This window comes from Scomber japonicus, chromosome 10, assembly GCF_027409825.1.
Source record: "Scomber japonicus isolate fScoJap1 chromosome 10, fScoJap1.pri, whole genome shotgun sequence".
Classification (NCBI taxonomy): domain Eukaryota; kingdom Metazoa; phylum Chordata; class Actinopteri; order Scombriformes; family Scombridae; genus Scomber; species Scomber japonicus.
In genome coordinates, this window is record NC_070587.1 from 19,860,706 (window position 1) to 19,880,880 (window position 20,175).

At 38.0% G+C, this 20,175-nt stretch overlaps 1 protein-coding gene across 1 annotated transcript in view; it reads right to left on the reverse strand.

Annotated features, from left to right (window-relative positions):
• Positions 1-16,562, reverse strand: part of mbpb (myelin basic protein b) — a 46,588-nt gene extending 30,026 nt beyond the window's left edge. The window contains exons 1-2 of the mRNA XM_053327117.1: positions 16,333-16,562; positions 2,010-2,068 (exon numbers count right to left, since the gene is read on the reverse strand). Coding sequence (XP_053183092.1) covers positions 2,010-2,054 — 45 coding nt within the window. The 5' untranslated portion in view covers positions 2,055-2,068; positions 16,333-16,562. The remainder of the gene's footprint in view (positions 1-2,009; positions 2,069-16,332) is intronic.
• Between the last annotated feature and the right edge of the window lie 3,613 nt (positions 16,563-20,175).

Below are 20,175 nucleotides of genomic sequence, written 5' to 3' on the forward strand. Positions count from 1 at the left end.
AGCTCCTTTAAGGCATCAGCTGGGTCGCTAACCATAAGCCAGGCAGCACAGGCCCACAGTTTCAGTTGCTGACATTGAATAGTGCTTTTATCCACTGTGTTTTCTTTAACGCCCCCCCCCCCCCTCCTTGCTCACAGTATGGTCTAGGTCTACTCTTAGGAAGCTCACTTCCTCTTCAAATCTGATTGCAGCTTCACCTGTAATGGCCCAAACTCATTATATCTATTGTAATTTCGAAAAGCTGTGACAAATTGACTTAAGCAAGGTTGGGGTTAATAACATGATGTCATTAAATTACATTACTGCCCCAGTTTAAGTCTGATCCCCTCACATTCAGCACATAGGAACAGTGTCTGGCCTGTAATGTCTGCACTTGTACAGCAAAAAGATTAGTCAAAAGAAATCGTCCAACTCTATTTAACTATCGAACTATCGAAAGCAAATCATTTCTATTGTGAGGTGCTTGATGACTTTGTTTGTTGTAAGGTCTACAGAAGAAGAGACTTCCTTAACTTGCCACTAGGCATTAAGACTTATTTCATATGTAATCATACTTTCTGTTCAAAGGATTTATTTTTCTACCTCAGTGTTAAAACTCCTTGATCCATCCTGTTGCTTTAATAATCACTGAAGGGTGGCCATAACTACAGTTCACCTCAAGTCCTGTAACTGCAGCAAGCACTACCCATAAACTAACATTTCATACCCACACCTACCATTGCTGCAGATAGAATTTGTGCATCATGGCAGTTTTTTGATGCTGTTAAATAATTGTTTGACAGTGCATGGATGATTAATTATTAATGTCAGACCGCTGAACTTTGAGGATGGAAGCTACTGTAGCTGAAACGAAGCCTGATGATAGCTGGGCCAAAGCAAATGGGTAAATGAGACGTGGACAGAGAGAGGGTTTAGTGTCAGCCTTGATGCACACGACTATCTATTTACTCTTTCAGGTTCAAATGGGCTCTCTCGTGGAGCACTGTTACGGCAAGGCTTGTGGTTTCAAGGGGTTATTATAGAGCCATGGAAACACATCATGCATTAGATATTACCATGGTAACACAGCTTAATTAAGAGTGGGATGTTGATGGTTGCAGCAAATCAATCATGTGCAAAATTTTATCTCAAACTTTTTTTCAACTAATCAATACAGAAGCAGTTAAAAAAACTGATAACCCTCAGTTTTCCTAATTTTTTTTCATCTGCAAAAAAGAAAACCACTTATTTTAAAACTATGTATGATTTTCAACAGCTTTTAGTAATAACTAAGGAGAATATTTTTTCCTTAATTTGCAGTGTACATGATGTTCCTGCAGTAATTTAACCTTTACATGAAAATAACAGATCGATATAAACTTAACGACTACTTGCAGGAAAAGTCATCAATTCAGCATTTGCAAAGTCATTTCCACCTCTTCACTTCTCTACTCTGCACAACCAATACATTATTCATAGACTGCTGCTTCTCAATACGATTGAGAGATGAGTATGAAGTGGTGCCCATGGCAGTGTGATCACCACTAAACTGGGATTTATGATCCAAGTGCTTAAAGTGAGAGTAAGCAGTTGTAACCAAGAACAGCTGAGAAATAAATCAAATCACTTGTGAGCATAAAAAATATTCTGTGGATACCCTTAGAGATGAAATTTTTAATCTTTGTGTTATGTAAAGTTGGACTTTTCTTTTTATTACATGTTTAAGCACTGAATAAAAAAGAGATTTAAGACATGAATACTCTAAAGTGGTGAATAGTTCAACAAAAAGCTCAGTGAAGGTTATAAATCTGTTAGACTGAAGGAGCCTGGCAGGTTGTAGCTGTCTACAACAGAATCCAAAGTCCATGTGATAAAGGACTGTTTTCACACTGATAAGGCTGAAAGAAATTCTCCAACACATGCTTCATTCTCATGTCACACCTAACAAAATAGTAACACACACACTCACACTTTCGACTGTTATTTCTTTTTATAAAATTAGATGTTAAATCCTTGATTGTCAATCTTACCTTGCTCTCTGTGGGTGATTCCCTCTTTCCTAGATGCTGGCCCATGCTGCTCACAGAGACTGTAAAACAAAAAATGGAGTGAGTTTACACCAGGAGAAGACTGTTAACACCATAATATGTGAAGATTACATACTCCTCCTTATCTAAGTAAGAATGGCTACCTCTGAGTCAGTGTGTGAAACAGGAACATCACACACAGGGATAAAAACACTGCATATTTCCATCTTTATTTTATGGCAATGACAGCATGGAGGGAAATGAAGATGTTAGCAATTAAGATCATCCATATTTGCTATTTTATATTGCATTTAGTCTTGATTTGTGGTCATGCACATGTCAATTTCTATAGGCACAAGATGTTGTATAATGGTTCACAGACAATGAATCCTGCTGAGTTTGGTGATCCTGACTTTTTTCTATGGCCAGCATGAGATTTAAGGCTGCAACAAACTTTAAAAAATGTTTCAATGATCAATTTATCAGTCTATTATTGCCCGTAATTCTCAAATAGTTTGGTCTATAAAATGTCGATCACTGTCAACAAGCTGGATTCTGAGAATTTGGACATTTTTTCTTAAAGAATAATACCAATCAATTATCAAAATAGTTGACAATTAATTTGAAGTTGATGATCGTGAGAGAGGCATGATTCAGTCTTTGGCTATTGATCCAAAATGGAGGTCCTAGATTGGAGTTTTGGCCACTAAAGACAACCTGCGACCTGTGGACAGTCTAGACCAAATGTTCAGTGTGACTGCTGCTCTGACCCAACTAGGTCTACTAACCAGACTATGACATGAATTGATGTAGAATACACTGTAGAGTACTGTTTTTGAATCAAGTTTAGAGAGAAAACACATTGGTTCTTCTTAATACAACCAAGGCCACACACAAACCAAAATTATTGAGAAAAATGACTGTGTGTCTTTGCAGCCTTTTCAAAACAGGATGAATGACGCAAGCTGATGACAAGTCACTGCTTTCATATGCTTTTTTCAACACACATCATAGCTCTATGATTCACCGGACATTCATCACACAGTCCGACAGCCAGTCAAACTGCAACCAAAGATAACAATCTAAGATTTAAACCAAGATTGTATTGCAGAGTGTGACATCCCCTGCTGCTGCTTTGACACACAATAAGCTTAAGCAATAAGCTTAGGCGACCTTTGTTGTTACACAGTCTAAAGGCGTCTTAAGATGGTGAACATGGTAAACATTATACCATCAGTACACCAAGATATAGACAATGTTGAGATTATCACTATTTTTTAAAAGCAAACATGTGTTAGCCTTCCTCCCTATATGTGTTGTAGTCTTCTGTGCCTTCATTCATTCATTAGAATATTTTGTGCTGATGGTCTGTTTTGCCTCTGCTATAAAACACAACCAGCAAGTGATAAGTAAATAGTTCAATAGTGTCATTATATTTGAATCTGACAATGTTCTACACAACAGAGGACACACCTTTTTAAAACACCAACATATGTCATCTTCACAATTATTTACAGCTCTGCCATCTGACTTAAGTGATTCTGGTTGTGGGTTATAAATAAACCATAAAACAATGTCTCTTCAACATACAAAGTGCCGCTAAATTAAAGATTTCTGAATATCTGTGCTTCTGACAACAGTGTATGTGACACTCAAGTACAAACGTGCTGAAAGGACATGTTAGTTGCTAAAAGGGAACTAGTTCTCCCTATCTAGAGATTGGGAGACGTGTGTGTGTGTGTGTGTGTGTGTGTGTCTCACAAAAAAATAAAACCAACCAACCAAACAAGAATTTTTTGCTATATGAATGCGAGTAAGATTCCATCTTAAGTGAATAAAAATGTATATGCTCGAAGGTGCAAGTGAGAAAAGGCCTGTGTTTATCAAACACAAGTGCTGAATATTGCATGAATCACAACCACTCCAGGAAAAATCATCTTTCCACTGAAGGATTATTTTCCTTTACTTTCAAATAATCACAGCATGCATTTTTGGCTTTTAAGAGCGTTTTCTCACTACAGTATCAAAAGACTTTCATAATTGTTCAAACCTTTCTTCATTTTATAACACTGCATGGGTACTACTTGTATGTTGATGGTCTGCATTGATGTGGCACAATGGCAGAAAACTTTGCTGCAAAATCCAACAATGTTAAAAAATGATCTTAATTAATGCAAGATGGCAGCTTTATTATCTAAAGTGGAATCCCGGGAAGCCTTTCACATTCCTTAATCACAGGTAAATTAGTCCAACTGATTCAAAATATGTTAATAAAGTCTTTGAACAAATATGGTAAAAAAAAATAAAGTACTCACATAATCATTACTGCACATTCTAGTTCACACACTAGGTTATTAAATACATAATTTGCCTTATGAAACGGTCAAGTCAGGTTAATTAAATCTAACAAAGACAGAATCTCCCAGTCGTCCACGGTGAATAAAGATGAACTATTGAGAGGTGTTACTACATCCATTGTTCTCTGGACAGGGAGCACAGGGTTTACCACAAGCAGCAGTTTTAGACTGTGCAATGCAAAAAATGCATGAAGTTTTATATCGCTGTGTTATATGGCTCGAAGTAAACAGCCCTGCATCAAGAAAAATAATTTGCAACAAAGAAAACGCTAGGAGCCCATCTTTAATAATTAGAAATTCTCCTATGAACTGGAAACTGCTCCAACAAGAGTGACTTTCTTTTCTGAAAAACAGCCTCATTATAACATTGTACTGATGCCTCTCCAAGGGGAGAATCAGCCATATCTGAAAGAAAGTTTGTAATGAGGGAAAATTAACAGCCCTGAGCATAATCCTGTTAACTTCAAAGCAATATTAATAGATTTTTTGGCAACTTATCGGCAACAGAGCAACCTGTTACTGTAACATATTGTTACATATAATCACCATAAAACGTCATAAGAGTGAACATGTTACAGTAACAAATAATTGTTTAATTCAAACATCCACCTGCACAGAGCAACATTAGCATCACTCAGAGTCTTGTTTCCAGCTACATTTCAAATGTAAGTTAAATATTTTGTCTCCTTTTAGCTCTTTGGTGTACATATTCAGCTCTTTAACATCTAAAAGTTCCAATGTTCAGTAGCTAGTTGTTAGCTCTTTTTGTCTGTAGTTTGGGGTAGCTAACGAACAGTGGAGCTAACGAACAGTGGAGCTAACGAACAGTGGAGCTAACGCACAGTGCAGCTAATGTAAAGAACAGAAAACAGAGTTAATGATAGTGCTTAGAGTGAACAAAAACAGTAAAGTTGTGGGCCATAAAACTAAAACAATAAGCTAAAGATGAGTTAAAATTTCTAAAATGCTAAGAAGAGCTGAAGAGAACTTCAAAGTGATCATTCCTTAGTTGGCTTAAATTCGCCTGTTCTTTCACAAGTTTTAGCTTAGTTCCTCGTTGCTCCAACAATTGCTCCAGAGGGCCTTTAAGAAGCTTAAATAAAACAACCAAACTCACATTACTTTGTCAAGAATCAAATCAAGCTAGCACAGTTACAGACATTAAAAAAGGTAAAAAGAACAAGTCTGGTTTAAGCACTGATTCTGGACAGTCCGTCCATCCTTTTTATGATCCTGTCAGCATATTACAATGATAAAGGACAGACAGTGGCCTCAGTGGATGGATATCCATTTTATAAATCCAAGGAATCTCATTCAATATTTCAATGAGAAGTAATCAAATTTCTATCACAGTTTGTGAGAAAACATTTCAATAGACTTCCATATCAACTAACCTTTCTAACATATTGTTAGTATGCCAGAATGCACACCGCTAATTCTCTACTGGACTTCCATTAAACTGCCAGCCATGAGATTTGTGACACAATTTAAAAGCTACTAAAGCTAGTACTGATCCAATAAATCAGCTACCATTCATGAAAATAATTGCTTAGCTCTATAGAGAAATATGTTTTTTTTAACCAGCATTTGTGAACTCCAAAGAATGGGCTGAATCATATCTGAGTGTGCTTGTGGTAAAGTCAAACCAGAGAGCAAAAACATGTAGCTACAAAAATAAGCTCAATCTCCCTGCAGATTAAACCAAGGGACACAATTATATTGCCTGTGGCTGTGCAATCAGTTTAGCATAATACTGATATTCACCAAGGACCCAAATGTTTGTTGGACGTGGAGAGACGCTAAGACTCTGTGTGTGTGAATATGAGGCCTTACAGCCAGTTTCGCTCTCGAATGTTACACAATCAAAGCTGCGATCCTGCAAGGACTTGCAAGAAAAGACTGTTGCATAACAGAGTGAGAGAGGCAAAGAAAGGGGTGGGGGGAGGCGGTTGATACAGGCTGCAATAACAACTCAGCAGGAGTATTTTTTTAAGTAAGAGAAAAAAACCCACATGGTTCCCCTATAACCCAATGCCCTGTAATTTACAAAGTGAGAGGAACATGCAGTGAGAGACTAACACTAAATTCAATTTCTCCTTCCTGAATTAACCATATAAGTTGCTGTTAATTGCAAGAGATGCTTGAGCTCTTGAAAAATTTCTGATTACCTATTAAATAAATCATTAGGATGGAAAATCTCTTATTATAGGGTAGCTACATACAGGCAAGCACCATGAAGAATCCATTACCACTCCAACCAGAGTCTACAGTACATGTGAGCAATTATCTTTCTGTCTGAGCTGTCCATTACCTGAGGCTATTTAAAATCCTCATCCACATAAGCCACTAATGTTTTCACATGGCTTCAACAAGGAAAAGGAATGGGTCTCATTAGTTTGAAAAAAAAACCCCTGCATGTTGACATTTCAACAAACCATACCATATGTCCTCTGTTTACTGCACATACTCAACTTGTTCTATTTTCTGTTACTATTTCAATTATCATTTTTCAGAGCTAGTCAGCAGAATGATGGAACAGCAATCTTTGATAAGAGATGGTCTTTTGAGAGGGGATACCCAGTGCTTTTACATTTTTGTAGAAAAAGGAGATATGTGATAGCCGCATTGTCGACCAGACATATTGCAGAACTGAATCGAAACAGAAATCTTTATTTCCAGGCCGACTGCTAGAAAAATTTGGTTCAGGTAACAACTGATAAAAAGACAATCCTTTATTACAGTGAGAATAGACACAGTACAGCTACCTATTTCACTGACTGTAGGCTTGTGAAGTTGAAAGCATATTACCTCACTGCAACATAAATCTCCCTGTCAGGATTTATGAGATTACCCAACAACAACCAAAGCAGTAAAACTCTTGGGAACAATCAGGTATGGAAGAGCATTCAGCACAACAATGCTTGCTTTATCAAACTGTAGTAAGTATGTTTGTGCTTTCATTCTGGAGAAACAATTATGAACACAGATAAATCAATACTGTACAAATGGATCTCACACCATTAGGATTTGCTCTATCCGGGGGATACTTCCTCAAACAAAGGGTCAGCGAGCATTAAATTGACTTTTACGTGACTATGATTCATGGAAAGATGGATGTGAAGAACTGAGTAAACAATGTGATGCATTTTTTCCCACATACAGCATTGTATGCATACAGATGTATTTTCCTATACAGCATGTAAGTCCTTCAAAATGTTCTTACCCTATACTGCGCAAGTATTCAATTCCAATTTTCCCACAAAGGCAAACAAGGAATCTTTTGGGAACATAACTTCATAGTGGTGAGATTCAGTGCTTTTGGGATTTGGGGGATTATATTATAAGGGGTTTGAGGTCAGTGCATCTGCTTTAATGGGGGTCACCATAGTCTTCGACACATGGAAGATTAAGCAGAAAAAACATTGTGGCCAGTCATTTTCTTGAATTTGTTATTATGAAATTCAAATATAGGCTACCTTCACACAGTCTCTGGTAGTTTTTTGCTTCTTTTGAGCTCTGTATAGTCACAGAGGGAGAAATCCATCATATAAGATGTTGGTCTGAAAGTTTTTGTATGGTCCCAATGGCTCAGTACAACAGAACAAGAAAATGTAGGACATTCCTACCAGATTCTTTTCTGTGGAAGTAGAAAAAACATAGTATAAGGGATTACAAGAAAAATGTCAATCTCAGCTCATCATAGATATGCTAAACTGTAAAAAATTTAAAATCAGAGTGGATTTTTTTCCTTTATGGTAATCACTTGACTTTGATAAATTGTGCTAATCTGACCCGAAGTACTGCCAGTTCATGAAGACTTTAACCTATAATGAATGTTACAAAAACAATTGGAAAATTGATTGAGAAGTTGTATTTCCCTGTTAGAGAGGCAAAGAATCAGACTATGTACATCAATGATCAGATCAAATAAAGGCCTTAGGAACACTGTGTTTTTCTTTAAAATTCTACTGCCTGCAGCAGTATAGTGGGAGGAAGTTGTTGAATAAATTCAGCTTTTTAAATCAGTTAAGTTGTTGATTCTGAATATATTAAAGATCAGTTCCACAGCCTTGGTCTAGTTCCTGACTAATCATTCCAGAAATAAATAATTTTGGATTTAACAAACTCAGCTGACTAAAGAAAAGTTGACTTTCCTCAAACATTTTTAACCAGAGGCCATAACAGAACTCTTTGGACTAAATTTCCAGGAGACAACAGTTTCTTTGTGTTGAATGACCTTATTAATAAAACGTCTGCAAAAAATGGTGGACAGACACATATAAATTGTTGTTTTATGGCAGCAATTATTTCTTGACATTCACCAAGAAGTAATTACTGCTGATGCTGACAATGCAGTGACTTCCCGAGTTTCCAGGTAACCAGTTGACATGCTGAACAGAAGTCATTGGCAAATGGTTCACCATGAAAAAGTTACGATACGTAACTCTAAAACTTCAAATTGTCATTTTTATCATTATTGTTTGTATGTAGATAAAAAAAACAACTTTTCGAACTTTAGAGAGCTTTCTCCGCTTGCTTCCAGTTAGTATGCTAAAATATGCTAATCCCAATTCCAGCTCCTCATCTAAATAATATCTTTAAACACTCCCTATTGTGATGCAGTACAGTAGACCAATTTCAACATTGTTTATTTCTAGCATTATTTTATAGCATGTATCAATTATAGAAGCTTACCAGTAATAACACAACTAAACAGCACTGTTGTAAAAACTGTAAAACTTGAGATTAGAGCTGCAATTGGTTGTCAAATATTACATGAACTGCCAATTATTGATAATCGATGAATCGTATGGAGAAAGAAAAAAAGAAAAAAAAATGCTTCTCAAATGTGAATATTTTCTATCTTTCTTTAGTATTTTAAAGTAAACTGAACATATTTGGGTTGTAGACTGTTGGTCGGCCTAATTTCAGACTTTGAAAAACAGTGATCAACATATTTCACCATTTTCTAACCTTTTATAGACAGATCCATTGATAACCAAAATAACTGTTGCAGCCCTAGAAGAGATGTAATGAGCGAAAACAAATCAAGAAGAAAAAAAAGCACAATTTATGATTATTTAATTCATAAATCTGTCACCAAAATTAGAGAAGCCTTCCACTGACCTAGGAATGATGCATATTATCAGTTGGACTGTTGCAGTGGACAGCTTGTGCCCGCCCCGCTGCAGCTGTTGTGCTTATATTCAGTACTCATGCTATGTATCTGTGGCTTGTCTCGCACTCTCCACTCAATCATTGTGCAGACAAACAGATATGGCTCTCTTCTCTGCTCTTCAGTGCAACCAAAAAGGTATAAAACCATTCTGTGCAGCCATCTCTACATCCTCCATTACTCTGTTTATATGTTATCATTTCCATAATGAGCCTACAAACACCACACATACAAGACAAAGCTCAAATATATTGACAATAACACCTCCTCCGACAGTCCAATCCCATCAACCCACACTACAACATCTATGACAACAACAACCATTAATAATTACAAATGTCCAGTCAATACCAGGCGGGGAGTTCCTGTCCTCTGAAAAGAAGCCAATGCGGAAGTAACTTAGAGCTGCATTCTAGGGGGCAACCGTTTTGTGTTCAAAAAGACGTCTGGCTCTATACAAGTCAATGGAGAATTCACCAATTTCTCACTTGATTTCTAACCTCAATAAACGTTTTCAAAATGTGTTTATGGTCTCAATCGCTAGTTTAAAGCCTTCTTCAATGCAGTATGATGTTCATTTGTGAAATTTTGGCCTCCTTGATTTTATATTTGACGATAAAGCAGGGTATGCATTAGGGCGTGGCTACGTCCTGATTGACAGGTTGATTGACCAATGTCCTCGAGATCCAGCCCTCGCAACCAATCGCAGCCTCCCCGCTCCGCCGTTGGTCCCGCCCATACATCCGTCCATGACTCCGCCTCATGCCCATATAAGTAGAATCCGTGTTCTTTTTTTCCCAGCATGCACCTGAAATTTTCAAGATGGCGCTGCCTAGATTCGATACTATTGGCTTCCGAGCAGCAGTCCACAAACCAATGGGTGACGTCACGGATGTTACGTCCATTTCTTATATACAGTCTATGGTCAATACCCCAATGAAAACAGATGCTGGTCCCACACAAAGCAATAAGTCATCCTAATGCAAAAAGCTACAAAAAAAAAGAGTAATAATTACGTAGTAGCCCCAAAAGGATACGACACCATACTACAAAAGAAGGGAAAGAGTACTGAAATGAAGAAAAAGTTCATATTTTGTATTAATCAATTGTGCTTCTTTCATATATAATTAAGGATCTGATACATATAAAGGACATTTTGATAGGCAGTTAGTCAATCCTGCAAGTAAGACATTTCCAGTCACCTGTGGTATATGATTTAAAACACAAAACAAAACTTCATAGTTGGCAAAATTTCTGTTTACTGCTACTCAGGATTCAGGACTGCAGACAGCCACTTTAGGGGAAGAAGCCTAAGTATTTAATTGCACCACATATTCACTGTAGGGGGCTCAGACTCATTCCATTTTAATCAGTATACATTTCCTTGCAAGTAACAAAAGTTTACCCAAAAGTTTAAATTCTGTTTTATTTAGGTCTAATGGCCCTATTAGCATTGAGAAGAAGAAAGCATGAATTAGCTTCTTTTGCTTCTAACAACACACACACACAAACCTATGAAACCTATGACTGTTTTAACTTACATGACAAGCGTTTAACCCAGAACTCGTTTGAAAAGTGGCCATTTATGAACCTATTAAGAAAAATACCTTTCTAACAGCATAATCAGCATGTGACAGCATGACAACCAGTGGCTTACTTATCTATTCAACAATAACCACTATAGCATATTTAAGGGGCCTCCATTCCATAACGCTGCAAAACATGCTGACAAGCCCATTTCTCAGTCTACCACTAAAGCTGTAAGTGGCTGGAACACACGTGTGTCTGTCTGCTGTTGCCTGGTGCCTTTGTTTCGCTTCAAGTTTGTCCTTGTGCACATGAGACAACAGCTCCTTTTAACCCTCCAGCTCAGTGACTGCACTGTGTTATGCTCTACTGTGAGAGTCAATTACGTAATAAATATGGAGCGTGTGTGTGTGTGTGTGTGTGTGTGTGTGTGTGTGTGTGTGTGTGTGTGTGTGTGGAAAAGGGGGGTGGGGTGTGGAGCAAGAGAGAGTAATGATTTGAGAAATAGCAAAAGAGTAATAAAATTATACACCTTCTATCTGCCAGTGAAAGTGCTACTGAAAGTACTCTTGACAAGAGATTTGAGGTCAGAGGTCAACATCTGTCCCTGAGGGAGGGCATCTGCTTGTACAGTGATGAGTGCACGCTGCAGGAAGCCTGACATCCAGCCTGGCCGGTTTTGGTCTTCTCAAAACAAGATTATGTCACGTCTGTACAAGACCAATGGCCAAATTTACTACAAAAATGTGCACTGCAATCATTGCAGTCTGTAGTCATCTCCTGGACTGTGCCTGGTACTCACTTCCAAAACACATTCTGAGAGTAATGGAGAGCTCGAACCAGTGCTGGGATTTCCATGAGATCACTAAGCTTAGAAAAGATTGATTACGAAACACTTGCTATAATTGTGGCTGTACTCTGAGACTGTAACTATTACTGTTAGTATTATATTACTCTTAAAATGATGATATTATAATCTTAAGCATGTATCTAATTATTAATACATTGGGAGGTTAAAGGGGAAGCAAAAAGGAGATGAAGCAATGTAATAAGAATCAAAAGACACAAAAAATAAAGCAAACTACCTCAACCAGTGGAGAGAGAGAGCAGGAGCAGCTCAGCAGTCAAACACACACTTAAAAGGTCTTAACAACAGACAGAAACACTTAGTTGCAGCTTGTAGCGATAAAGGTCTGTAACATTACCGTATGTTTATTTTCATGTACTACCCACCTCCTTAAGGATCCAATCTGCACTCTCTACAGTAACAAACTGTGTGTGACTTCAGTAAATCCAGTATAATACAAAAATGAACCTCTGTTAACATGCCTCCTATTATTTGCGCAATCTGGCTTTAAATACATACACAGTGAGGAAAGAGATGCACCTTTACAACAAACAGCCTTGACAGCTAAACTTCAGCCTGGTGTGTCTGTTGAATAAATAAACTGCATGTGTTTGAGGCAAAATGCATCAAATCTGTCTGAAAAAACAGGCAGTTATTATGCTATGCTAAGCTAACTACAATAGCTGCTGGCTGTAGTGTCATATTTAAAAAGACACATATGAGTGTGTTATGGATCTTCTTGTCCAACTTCTCAGCTGGAAATCATTGAAGCATATTCCCAAGAATGTGAAACTATTACTCAAAGAATGTTTTTGGAGCCAACTTTCAATGGATTCATTCCTGCTGTTTTTGGCAGATCACTCAACCAGAAGAATTTTATGATGACTAGCACTGTTAATAAACATTTTTATATATATAAATATATATAAAATAATGCTTATAATGTTAACTCGTGGATAGATCACCGCATTTACATTCATCATTGCTGCCATTATTACATCATCATTTTTATGCCCATGACCATCCCTAGGCTGGGTGACGATGCCAGTTTAGTCTGGCCTCAACACTGTGAATAAGTGAGAACAGCTGTATGTGAGAGATGAGTAGTCAGTGAGCAGAGTTTTGTCAGCTCAGTGACCAGTCAGCCGTGGTCAGTCTGGCCAGCAGTACAGCACAGCAGCTCCACTACTGAGTGAAGCAGGGTTTGTTTGTGAGTTTTAGCTGCTGGTATGGAACATCAGGGCTGCAGCTTTCTGAGCTTCCTGTTCTCTTAAGATGAGATAACTGATGTCAAAGATCAGTGACATTTGCAGATGACTGGTAATTTTCTGTGATTGAATATCAGACGACAAGTATGACACTCTGCATCTCTTTCTTGTTCACACTATCTGATATTTTAAGGAGGATAAGATGGGGTGATGCTGGGGGGTGGAGTAAGTGCAGTATGAGGCTGTTATTGTGCAAAGTTTCTTAAAAGACTGCTTCCTTTTTGATAGAGCTTAATGGCTCTGAGGGAATATTAGTCTTCAGCAGAAAAAAAACAATTCTCCCGTGGGTCTAATGCTTTGTTAATTCAAGCATGTATCTGTTTTGTCTGTCTTTGCATGGGCACCTCCCGTCACTCCCTGGGGTGCCGTAGTAATACAGCCTTAGGCATGAAGAATAAGCTCAATGCTGTTCAATGGAGATACATAACCGCTGCCACCTGGGGGTTTGCCATCTAATAAGCCGAGCTACAACCTCTCAAATCGGGTCTGGAGGCAACATATGCAACCCTTACCATCTGCTGTGATCGCTATGAGGATCTGACACATCACATGCTGTGACGCCACTGCTGATAACAGCATAGCACCCAGAGCTGAGTGGCAGCACCACACCTTGGGCAAAAACTAACAAAACTACTGCCCCGTTGCACAGGGGGTGTTCAAACAGCAGGTAATGTGACTCAACCTGTCTGCCAAGAACAGGCACAAACAAGAGGGGAAGTGAGAGAAGAGAGGAAGTTAGTGAGTCTATGAGGACGGAAGTTAACTAACCTCAATGTATCACCTGCAAAACACAGTGACGGGGTGTGGGTGTATGTAGTGCAAGTGCAGTAACACGCATTTAAAGAACAGGATGAAGAACTTAACATAGTTTGGAAAATGCTAACAGAGCAGCAAATGTTTCAATTAACAGGGCAAATTACACTCGAGGCCTGCTAGTATAAGCGTGCATAAAAACAAAGGAATGCCATGTGACGGCTGAGCAAACATCCTGGCATTTTCTCTCCTAGCTAACCTGAGGCAATTCCTACAGTATGAAATGCAAAGGAATGCATTCCTGCAGCCTTCCCAGTCCAGGCAGTTACAGGCAAACAGAGCCTTCTCCTGAAACTATGTGAGGGTTAAACTACAACTGCTGGCATCTTGCTATACATTTCAAGAGATTTTACAATACAAAACATCTAGATAGAAATTCTTGAGATTCCACACAATCCATTAACTGATACCAGTGATTTTATATCAAAGCAGCACCGATGTGTTTCAAAAACAAAATCCTGTTATCTGACAATTTTGTGAGTGTGACAGTAAGATATTCAGGTTTCATGATGTAACTGATATGATCATTTTAAAATAAGATCCATCAGCATTTCAACTAACATGATTTGCTTCACATTTTGTCTCCATCAACTAAAGGAAGGTGGAAAAGGGTGAGAATTAAACCTTGTTGTAGTTTGTATCAACAAAAAAAACCAAAGGTTTCCTCACTGAATGTTCCCTGGCTAGAGGACATTCTGGGCTGCAGGCTTTAATAAATCAGAGCAGATCAGACATAAGCGGCCACTCATGTGTGAGTACTTTATTTATAGACTCTGCATAGGAGCGCCAGTAAGTGAGTATGTCACAGTCATTACTGACAGACTTACATAGCCTAAAGGTGGGGGTCTTTTGCTGCTGTTACTTCTTCGATTCTTTCAGTGATTCACAGTGAAGTGATAAACAGCTGATATGTTCAGTTAGGCCAGTAGAGCCTGTATGTTTTCTGTCACAGACCTTCACTGTTTTCATGCTAACTTGAGTAACAAGTGGAGCTTGCTGCTGACCAAGCCTTGCTTAGGATGCAGGGTGATGTAAGATTTCATTTCCTTCAGGGTTTACAATGTACCAATCCATCCACTGTTCAAGATTTTATTTTTAAATGGTAGATTTAGATAAAAGATTGTGAGAAATCACACCTTACAGTGACTCTCTACAGCTCAATGTAATGCCAGGAGCAACACACACCTACTGTAGGCCTACTGAGTTTTAGGAGACTGTTTCAAAAAAGAGTGCCAGCAGTAAACACTTGCTGACCAATTATATAAAAATAACAGTGACATCAATGATGACTATGTGTCTCTAAAACATTTACATGTCACTTGGCAACAGATTTGCATCTGTGTAATTTATGTGGTCAACATCAAGTGTTTATTGTAAGTCACAATAGCATGCAAATTAACTAAATGGACTGGAATACTTAATACATTCTGATAAACAAAATTTAACAAAAGCATTTCCAAACAAAGTATGTTGCTTTGCAGTGCCTGCACAAATCCCCATTAGGAATCATTCAATTTAAAGGCAACACACCTTAGTACATAAAGATACGTCTTATGTAACATGATTTATGAGCTTAAATGGATCGTTAGGACCTTCTGACAAATTCGGCATACATTCAGTCCACCTACCAACACAAATGTAATTTACTTTAAACTAGATGACTGGTTCCTCCAGTAATCCTTCATCCGCTTCAACCAAAACACACTGGGGTTTCTGGCAGGAAATAGCGTTGACCAACTATAAATGTCTGAATTTCTTCTGAATTTAAGTTCTGTTTTGTGTATTTTATCATGCCGAATTAAAGAAAACTATCTAATGTTTAATTACAGCTCCTAAGTCTCGTCCTACACTTCGACTTATATCAGTACTAAGCAAATAAGTGTTAAATTACAAAATATGTCAGCTGTCTGGTTCAACAAGAGAGAAGGCAGCAGGGAGGGAAGTGGTGGTTGTTGTAGTAATAGTAGTGGTGGGGATGGGAAGGGGGGGGGGCACTGTCAAAGCACATGACAAATTAGTGACAGTGGTGGCCGTGATTCTTATTAAACAATACTGAAGTTACTACTTATTATGTTTACACCGAGTTTAGTAGACTCGGATGAGCGCGAAAATGACAAACCGAGCATATTTCCCTGCAGGTTTCGAAACGGCTGTCACGCATTGTAAACAAGTCGACGTGGATAACATTGTTTACTATCGTTACACCACATACCGCAGTAGAAAAAACATTAGTAACATAAAGAAGAAAACATCGCATGTGTGTGATTGTCTTTACACCGGCTTCCTCGCCTTGTGTTTGTTTTATGTCAATTTCACCAGTTTCGGCTGCATAACATACCCTTCTCCGGTTAGGCTGTGTCAAATGCATCCACAGCTGAGCCTTGTACTGGATGTAACCAGCTGTCAGTCTTCTCTCAGCAGTGGTCGACGGTGGTCGTCAGCAACATCAACAATAACGCCTTTTTTCCCCTTTATGGTTCGCCGTTGTTGTAATCAAAAGTGTCTCCGTACGAGAAAAAAAAAGAAAACGGAAAAAAACGTGTATCGGTGCTTCCTGATTTAGGTACAGTGGTGATGATGGTGTTTGTAAGGGGTGGGGCGGAATGCAGCTTTAGTCCGCCAAGAAATGTGAGCTAAAAAAGCACGTTGGAGCACGCCTGTGCATGATTAGTATGTCGTGCTTTATTGTAGGGGGTGAGTGGGGGGGATTAAATTCACGTGTGACAATGGTGACATATGATTTAGGAAAAAAGAAGGATCTACTGTAGTCGAAGATTACTCTATGTCTTACTATTTCTCTCTCGGAGAAAAGAAGCTGAAGTCCAATCTCATTGTCACGACCACATCAGGCAGCTATAGGCCTATATAAGTACACCTATTGATGCCTTGCTCAAGAGGGCAAACGATGGTTATTGGTAGAGGGGGTTGGTTTATTGATTTATCAACCTGGTCTCATAATCTGTCTACAAAAACAAACAATCTTACATTTTAAAATTGCCTGCAGCGCCTACACCAAAGTCTATTTTTGTGTGTGAAAGTGATACGCCATTTTAACAGTGCATTTTTAACCATTTTGCATGTCATTCAACATTGTTGGTTAGGCTTAGGTGCAAAAAACATTTGGTTAGGGTTGGGGAGATCATAGTTTGGGTTTGGGTTAGGGTTAGGTTAACAGTAAAAGTACTGCTGCTTTTGCAACTTTATCCAGCCTGCCTCCTAATAAGCCAGAAGACTTAGAAAGTTGCATTATATTGACATCACTTCCCCATCACTTTGAGTATTCACATTTAGTTTCTGTTTATCTACACTTAGATATTCTTAGTATTAGGCCTATTTCACTTACTAGCTGTTTTGCAGATTCAAATTTTACAAGATTACAACAGAACAGTAAAATATGATGCATTAGGCTACAACTCACAAAAGTCATTAATTAACTTTGTCTTGACCTGCTAAAATAGGCCTATAAAAATGCTGCTTAATGCATCAGTAATCGAATTCTGGTACTATATTGACGTGACAATATTGTGAGCAAAATGGGTCATTTTAATACGACTAATGGGACACTTCAATGCAACAGCGACATCAGTCATCAGTAACACTTCCCACTGTAAGTCTGCTGAGAAAGAGCCTATTGCTACTTTATTTTTTAAGTTAAGAATAAGAACGTTTCCACCACTGCACCTGCTATAACTCACAGTTTAAAACCTTAAGAGCTATGAGGGGGTTAACACCAGGTTCCAAACTTCACTCCTACCAACAGGTTCTTGTAGACTCAAAAAGATTCTCATCAATTCTCACCAATATGAAATTTATAGACTTCAGTTGAAAGTCTTTCTGTTGCTGTCTTCAAATTACACCTACTGGAATCAATAATGTCTGGTCAGAAAATGTTAAACCTACCATCATTTTTGCATCAATGAAACAAGTTGTGTGTGTTTATATCAGCCCTGGAGTTAGTTGATATAAAATTGAAATATATGACAAGTTTGAATAAATCGGCCATTGATAATATCAGCAAATATTTCACAAAAGTGTTCTAAGTCGGAATTCAAGTTGTAAATTAAGAGGTAGCTCGGTCAAAAGAGAATTAAAGATTGGATCAAAGGTTCTCAGATTACAGCTTGCTCCTGTAGTGTTATATTGTGTACACTTCAAATAAATATCCAATGGGTCTTTTTTTCCTGCTGACTTTTTGTCTTTTCCAGTATTTTCCCCATGAAAAGAAAAGTGCCTCCCAGTGAAATTAACATGAATGATTTCCACCCTTTTTTTGAAATCTCATAAGCGTCTCACTGTCTCCGACTCATGGAATCAAACTTGCTGATTGCTGTTTTCTAATAAAAGAAAATACTCACTTCTGTCTATTATCTGACCTTCATTAACTCCCTCTAGAAATAAAGCACCAAAGAAACATTGCAAAAAGCTTCTATAACTTTGAAATTGAAGTCTGACTAAGAGCAGACCGTAGAGAGATGACCTCAGTTCCCCTACAGAAACAAAATGATTTATATAATAACTTAATGGAGATCCCTGTTGACTCAAATCTGTCAACATGGCATGACAAAGCCTGTTAATTTATATACTTTAGCTAAACCCAAACAAGAATATTATCTTGTTGGTACTAAAAATACCTCCTTCTTTTGAATGCAGGAAATTGCAGCCATTGGAGAAACATTGCATTAGAATGTTTTCTGCTATACACAGAGAATTACACCATAACAGAGCCTGGGCAATTTATTGTAATTCACTACAGAAGCCCTGCAGTAAATAGTACCTATAAGTAAAGTTTTTGATGTGGGAAAAGATTATCCATCTTTATAGTGCTGTAATTTCCATAATGGTGCTGTTTGTGGTGTTATTAAGAAAAGACAAAAATACTAGATACAACTTATAATGTTCAGGATTTATGCTTTATCCTTTAAATTTCAGGATGAAACTTTGACTTAACTTGATTTCTTTTTACTTCGCTGTTATTACTTTTAAAGCTTTGGTTAGTCTGACTTACTTCTCAGATGTTTTGTATGAGGGTGACAGAGAGGGGGTTATATAAGGACATTGCCAAAATACCAAAGAAACTTCAATATGATCCTGTTTTACTCTCCTCAAATGTGTTCACTTTTTTTTTCATTATGTAGTCAGTTTGTTTCACTGGCTTTCCTCCAGTCTTGGAGCCCAAATATAATTATTTTAATCACAGACAAGGACCTATTTCATCTTCTCTCTGACAGAAAGCTAGTTTTCTAAAGAAAATATGAGACAATCTTTCAAACTGGAGACATAAATATTAAAAATAAGAGGAACAGAATATTTGCTACTTATCATCAAGAGAGCATCAACATCAAGAAAATCCTAAATGAGTTTACAGTCACATTAGTAGCTCTGTGAATGTGTCGTTTAGCACACAGTTGAAAGTTAACCTCAGCAACTTAACATGCTCAAAATTACAATTCTTACATGCTGATAGTTTCTAAAAATAACATTAAATTAGCAGACAGTGCAATCAAAACTAAGGGGAATCTTAATTTTGCAGTTGTTTGGTTATAAAAAGCAATGGATGTCACATGCTCTAGATACTGTAGATGAAAAGTGACTAATCATTCTGTGAGGGAAGTGCTATGTCAAATGATAAGAAAAGAAAAGACAGCTTTAGTGTCAGTTTAGCGCCTGTGCTATAGGAGTCATATGGGGTCACATGATAATTAATTAAGCTATAACAATCCTGCTCAAAGATTATCAGATATGATGTTGTAACAGGATGCTGCAGCTATGACCAGAGAAATCAAAACGCTTCTGATAATGCATCTGGCAGGACCTGGTCCAACTCATTGTGAGTCAGACCTCCGGACAGCTCTTGCAACTGATGAGGTTGGGGCTTTGTGGGAGGTGTAGGGGTAGAGGGGGTGCTAGCAGAATCAACAATCTGATTGCTTAGCATAGATCAGCCCAAGGCAGAGAAAATGACTCAACATCGTCAGTCATATAATAATAACCCATTAGCTTAAAGGCTGGACAGATTTCGACCGAGATACGGTAACTCGTTGTCATGGAAATAGCCAGGCCTGAGTCGAGGTAATGGGCCTAAAAACAGCATGGATTATCCATCAGTGCAACTCAGGGGAATGGGGAGATGTTTGTCATCTATGTATCTGTGTTGAGGGAAATATGTGCTTATTGCTCAGCA